Source organism: Archocentrus centrarchus, chromosome 6, assembly GCF_007364275.1.
Source record: "Archocentrus centrarchus isolate MPI-CPG fArcCen1 chromosome 6, fArcCen1, whole genome shotgun sequence".
NCBI lineage: Eukaryota > Metazoa > Chordata > Actinopteri > Cichliformes > Cichlidae > Archocentrus > Archocentrus centrarchus.
This window is the reverse complement of record NC_044351.1, coordinates 8,300,346-8,306,752: the sequence shown is the minus strand read 5'-3', so window position 1 is coordinate 8,306,752 and position 6,407 is coordinate 8,300,346. Positions and strand designations below refer to the sequence as shown.

Below are 6,407 nucleotides of genomic sequence, written 5' to 3'. Positions count from 1 at the left end.
AATCACTTGCATCAGTACATGAATGTGCAGGTTTAGCCCTTTATTACACAGCCACTGATCCACACACTTTGTACAACTAAAGGCTGAATTGAATTTCCAATCTAAATGTAAAAAAGAAATAAACCATCAAAAAGACACCATAGAATTTATACAATATATTTCTTCTATTAAGACATATGTGTTGTATGTATGTTTTCTGTATTCTTATTTGTATATTAACAAAAAAAATGTAATAGTAAAATAGCATTTATGTTTTCCGTTGTCTACTTGTGATAAAGGTTAGGTACTGTATGCTTTGTTTTACAGTAGTTTTGTGGAATTGTAGATGCTTGCTTATACATTTTGTATTGCTTAAATATTCCCTTTACTTGACAATTACAATAGAGCAACTGTTATCAGTTAATCTAGGTAAGGTTTGTGTCTACTCATGCACTCTGAATTCTTCAGTGTGAGTGCTTTATACCATGTCATATATGCAACACACGGCAAGACCTTAATTGACAAAAACGCTGCATATAAGTCAGTCTTTGAACGTCCTGTATCATTCACAATCCAAGCTCTGTCACGATTAAACCTTGTGGTACTGCTATAAATGCTTGGCTTGATCATTTCCACATGCTCCACACACACACACTGCAGTTGATCTTGGTGTGGGAATACAGTCACTTCAAAACTGTGAAACAAGTTGCTGCTTTCTTGAGAATACGGCATCTAACCTGCACTGTGAAGATCATGTCCCGAGCCTCCAGCTCTCAGTGAGTGTTACATGCCGCTGCTCTCGCTATCAAATAACACTTTATCTCTGTACTTTCTTTGATGGCTGAGTGCTGAGGACCCGCCTTCACAAGGTAACCAAGGGAGTATTTATTGTGAACCCAAAGCCCTTGTGGTAGACCAGTGCCTGGTAAAACCAGCTGGGCTAGTTACTGCATGACTAGAATCACTTTGCACCTGTTGAGCAGCTTATTGTAGTTTGTTATTGCAGAAGAGAGAGTGCACAATGCTATCTTACACAAGCATCATGTGACAGGACATTCTAATTTTATACTGGAAAGTAAAGTAGGAAATATGCCGAGTGCTGTAGTTAATGGAAAATGAGAGCTCTGTGAACAGCCTCATGATTCATGGTGACTCTTTGTTGTCGTGACTTGGCCTGCTGATTAACACTCAACTGTACTGCAGGTGAGGAGACACTTACATAAATGTGTTACTGTGGGCGCAGACAAAACACCAACAAGAGTGTCAATGGAAAAACAAGCAGAAGAAGCAGAAAGTGTAGACAAAATAGCAATTTATTAATAACTTATATTTCCTTTACATTCGTAAGAGAGGAGTGTGGAGGGGGAGAGCAGAGGGCACCACAATGGCTTCCTCCACGGAGGGGGCGAGACAACCCTCCGAAGCTCTGGATTCAATTTTCTCTCATCTTGACAAATGAAAACTGCATTTCACAGAATTTTCCCTGAAGAGGCGAGGCAAACAAAGCTCTCCGCTTTTTCCATATGTCAGAGATATTTAACCCACAGATCAGGATTTCATAAATTAACCTTCAGAGAGCCAGACAATTCCACCTTTGGCCATTTGACCTGCTTGAGCTATCATAAGCATGGTGCCAAATTAACAACTGCTGTGAAAACTGTTCTATGTTTGTTTGGCTTTTTGTAAGAAAACAAAACAAATCTCTCTGGGATGATTTAGGCTTTTAAAAAAATGCAAATTTCTCTGAAGGTTAAATGTGCAAAAAAAAAAAAAAGATTTCCAAGCACAAAAGTAAGGCAGATGGCCAAAGTGATTTTGATTTGTGAGAGGGCAGGTGCACGAAAAAAAAAAAAAAAAGGCCAGCCACAAAGCGCTTATTGAATATATTACACATGTACATAATTTTTGGAAACCCTACTTGATTTTTGGCATAATCAACTTAAAACATATTGATCAATATGCAGTTTTTATGTTTACATAAAAGAAGAATATGAAACAAAGCAAATCTTCACTACCCACTTGTGCCAAAGGGTATATACTACTAGAGCAAGGCTTTTATTGTAGTCTTTTATATTAAGATATATACACAATGTATAAATGTTTGAAAAGACTCCACAAATGTAAAATTAAGTCCAGTATATAGTGTGCCTTCTAAAGCCAGGGTTTCAACCCCATGCAGGCAAGTCTTCACAGAAGATGAAGGAGACAATGCACCCTGATGTCATGGGAGAACTAGTAGTAGACCCCAAAACAAATATACAAAAGGGTTTAATTTTTCTGTCCAGTTTGAACAACCATGTCTCTTTGGCACACCAGCCTAGGAACTTTGAAGCATAACATACAGCTGTCCAATCAATCACTTTAGGCTTCCTTAGACACCCCTTGACAAAAATACAAAAGAAAAAAAAAAAAAAAAGACTATAAGAGTCTGACAGCAAAATATGATTTTAGAAAGTATCTGCACACGTTAAATGATTCTCTTCCTGTCTCTTTTACTGTCTCTCCTCATTTAGTCAACAGCAGCTGTGTCTCGACCAGACAGCTATGGCCCTCCAGTAACCACACTCAGCAGCTGTCGCCTCAGACCAGCTGTATCAATAATGTCGCACAGCAGACGACGGAAAAAAGAGAAACATTTTGCAGCTTTTCCAACAGGAGGCCCACAAAACCTCCAGCAAGAAGAGGAGTGGTGATGGCAGACCTCACGTGGACTCCAGGGGGTCCAGCTGGAAGACGTTGTGGTTGGTCGGGGTGGTGAAGTAGAGCTGTTGGCTCGGCGGTGCCATGCGGTTATCACACGGACTCTTCAGGCCCAGTGTGCGCTCAAAGTCCAAAAGCTGGCCCATAAAGTTGAAGTTGGGTGAGATGTTGGATTTTTTCATCTTGACAATGTCGTAGGCATCGTTCATGGACAGGTTGAGCTTCTGCATCAAATATGCAACTGTCACTGTGACAGAGCGGCTGATACCTGCAAGGCAGTGGACCAGAACACCGCATTTCTGTCCCCGAGCTTCATCTGGTAGAAAAAGAGTGGAAATTTTTATCAGTCACTTCTATAAGTACACAAAAGCTTTAGAGCTTTTCATCATTCCAGATGACTAAGCAACTGTACAGTTTATATAATGTTAGGATATCCCAATGTGTTGTTTTCAAGTTGTTTTGCTTGCCTTATAGTTCAAAGACCAAAGATATTCAGTCTACACGGATACTGATCAGAGAAAAAAGATCAATTCCTGACATCTGAAAAGCATGAAGCAGAGACGGTCCAGTTGTTTATGCTTCTTTTAGGCAAATAATCAAATGTGTGTGATATTAAAGTCAAGCTGTGTTGGAAGTTGAGTCAAATCCAGAAAGGGAGAGCAGTAGAACTTATTATCTTATCTCCCAGCCATGTCAGTAAATAAACAAGGGGCTATGACAGTATTGCACATAAACAGAGCCGTCATTCTTTGGGTTTTTTTGGCCTAGAGTAGCCAGCTGGGAAATTGACTATTACGGTCTATTAAGCCATTCTTCCGCTTGCTAGAGTTACTCTGACAATGGTGCCATTTGGGCGTGTAAATGTAGGAGTCATGAGGGCACCCTGTCAAGGCGAGCAGGATGTCATCAGGGCCCGTAAATGGCTCCTTTTGTAATGTGGAGGGAAGAAGGGGGGCAATGCCATGTCCTAGATTACTTTCAATGCCACTTCCTTCCTGTTGCGCTTGAATTACCACCCTCCCCTCACTCACTCTTCCCTTTCTCCTGTTTCAACATCACCCTTTGTGCTGCAATTACACAAGCCCTGGGACAAGAGATAGGGCCAGGATGTCTTCCACTGAAGTCAAATCGAGTGCATTTTAGCCTGCGCACCATTAGAGGCAGACTTGTGTTCCTCTGCCTCAACACAATGCCTTAATCTGCGGGCTCTGTGTGTCCCTGCCTGATTGACTGATAAGACCACAGCCAGGGACACCTCATCTAATCTCAGTTGCACAATAAGAACCTAAGAACTTCCTGGCAGAGATAACAGATATCACATTAATAGGTTTATGCCCCCAGCTATCTGTTTTTGTCTTTTTGCTCTGCCTGTATGTATGTCATAAAATAGGGACAAGAACAGTGCTCAACTAACCAACCAAATAACCAACTTAAGAGATGACTTTTGCTTCAGAATTGTGAGGATTTGATGGTTTTCTCTGCATTCTGTCACTGTAAACTGATATATTTTTACTATATTGTATTTCTCTAATAATTTTACAAATTAGGAATTCAAAAGCCGTCATTGGGAGTTTAAACAGTTATCAGTAGAACTAAAAATGAATAAGCATGTACACAACCTCATAAACAATATTAATTTAATAACTAATATTTGCAGGATTTCTTACCAATAAAGCTGATGGCTTCAGGGAAGAACTGAGAGAGATTCTGGCTCCAGTGATCCGAAATTGGGATCTGCTTGTACTTAAACTCTCCTGCGTTCTCAAAGAGGTTGGGCAGGTTGGGAGTCACGTTGAGGATATACTTGATGCCATATTCCTCCAGCACATCGAGGTTAGTGGAGTCCTTGGCGCAGCCCAGGTAAAGGTGCGGCAAGATCTCCACCGGGAAGGAGGGGTGCGGGTTGGACAGCGGGCTACCGTCCGAGTCTGTAGCGCTGCTCGGATCCCGGTCGATATCAGACTCGATGTCCGAAGAGTCGGAGCTGATGCGCAGCCCGCCGAGGCCCAACACCTGGGCAGTAGGGGAGCTGCTGTTGGATGAGCCATCCAGGTTGGTTTCGCACAGAGCTGGATACTCGGCCTGAAATTTACTGAAGCCACCTAGAAAATATAAAACAGATGCAATGAACACAAAGCTTCTGCACGAGCATTGCCTGCATTACTGCAGTCACAACTTGCAGACTACGGACAGTAAATGAATATTTTCTGGGGGTGGGAACTGCAAATAGAGACCGTATATTTTCACACAATCAAAGTAAGACCATGTTCAGTAATTACTAAAATGCAAAAAAAAAAAAAAAAAAAAAAAAGGATAAGGTAACTTAATCTAACTTAAAAGTGATATATTATTTCAGTCAAAACACCAAAATCTGTCTGCGTGAAAATCTACCCTGTGAATGAACAGCAGCAGCCGCCGTGCGCGAAAATGTGAATGAACTGCACTCACCCTCCAGATAATAGGCCTTATAGCCTTCGTCCTTCATTTTCCTCAGCAGTAAACCCAACACGGAGCCTCCGTCCACATTCTCGTTCCACTCCCGGCTGTACTCGTCGTACAGCAGGATGGCGTCTGTTTTGCATCGCCGCGCAAACCTATCCCGGTCCTCTCCGTTGGAAAGCAGAGACCGCACGGGAAGGTTGCCCTTCTTAAGCCGGCGAAGCATGAGGCTGGGTATGGCCACGTTGATAGCCGTCTCGACGTGAGACGACTCGTAGAGCTCCTGGGCCCGACAGTCCATTACAAGCAGGCCGTCCCTACGCGTCTCCAGCTGCTCTCGGAGCCAGCCCACCGTCTTGCTGATCGCCATAACCGAGTCAAGCTGGACGACGGGCTTGAGCTTGTCAAGCATTTATAAGCAGGAGTAAAAAATGTTTCGGAAAAGCGGAGAGCTTCTCGGCTTCAGCAGCAAGCACAAATATCTGGCTGGAATTTCGTTTTCAGTCTGCTCTGCTGCTCAGAGGGCCCTCAGCAACACAACTCTGGGAACAACGGCTTTAAAAATAAGAAATCAAAATAAAAACGTCACGCATATGAAGTCTCACTCCAACGGTCCTGTCGCGTCCAGTGTGTTGCGAGACGAAAGAATCAATAAAAATACGTGTTCCCTTAAGAGATCTCCGAGAGTAGGTCGCTTACACTGTTCCTCATTCATGCATCTGGTTGGAGAGAGCCTGAGTTATTTATCAATGAGTCATACCGGCCCTGCGACGAGGCTGAAGCTTCCTCTTCTTCTTATATAACTCCACAGCTCAAGGCGCAGCTGCTCTTCCACCTCTCAATATATATTTATATTTTGTGTGCGTGCGTGTGAAGATCCAGAGTGGAAAGGCCCGATGGTGAGAGGATTTGTTGACGTGAACCATGCGGGTTATGTCCCTGTCTCTGCCTGCTTATGCAGCCTGTCTGTGATGTGAATAGTCGCTCTGCAGGCTGTGGCTCGATGCACTCTCTGCGGCGCCAGGCTGCTGAATGGCTACAAGCAGGAGGTGTTTCATTGGATACGTTTTGTCGGCCGGCCAATCAGAAGCTCAGCAGCAGCGGTCGCCTTGGAAACGGGGGCCGGATGGAAAGGCCTGTGTTGATGAATTGTTAATGAGTTTGTCATTCACAAAAACGGAGAGGAATTTCCGCTCCGGATCAAGTGTGTGCAAACAAACACAAGAAGTGCAGGGGGAAGGAAGAAAGAAAGGGAGGGAGCGCAGCCTCAACTCAGATTTAGAGGGAAA

General features: G+C 43.3%; 1 protein-coding gene across 1 annotated transcript; it reads right to left on the bottom strand.

The window, feature by feature from the left end:
- Window positions 1-1,274: 1,274 nt before the first annotated feature.
- On the bottom strand, window positions 1,275-6,141 carry dusp6 (dual specificity phosphatase 6). Its single transcript, XM_030731763.1, has 3 exons — window positions 5,128-6,141; window positions 4,347-4,781; window positions 1,275-2,995 (listed from the first exon to the last, which is right to left on the bottom strand). The coding sequence occupies exons 1-3, from the start codon at window positions 5,528-5,530 to the stop codon at window positions 2,682-2,684; spliced, it is 1,152 nt and encodes a 383-aa protein (XP_030587623.1). The 5' UTR covers window positions 5,531-6,141; the 3' UTR covers window positions 1,275-2,681.
- Between the last annotated feature and the right edge of the window lie 266 nt (window positions 6,142-6,407).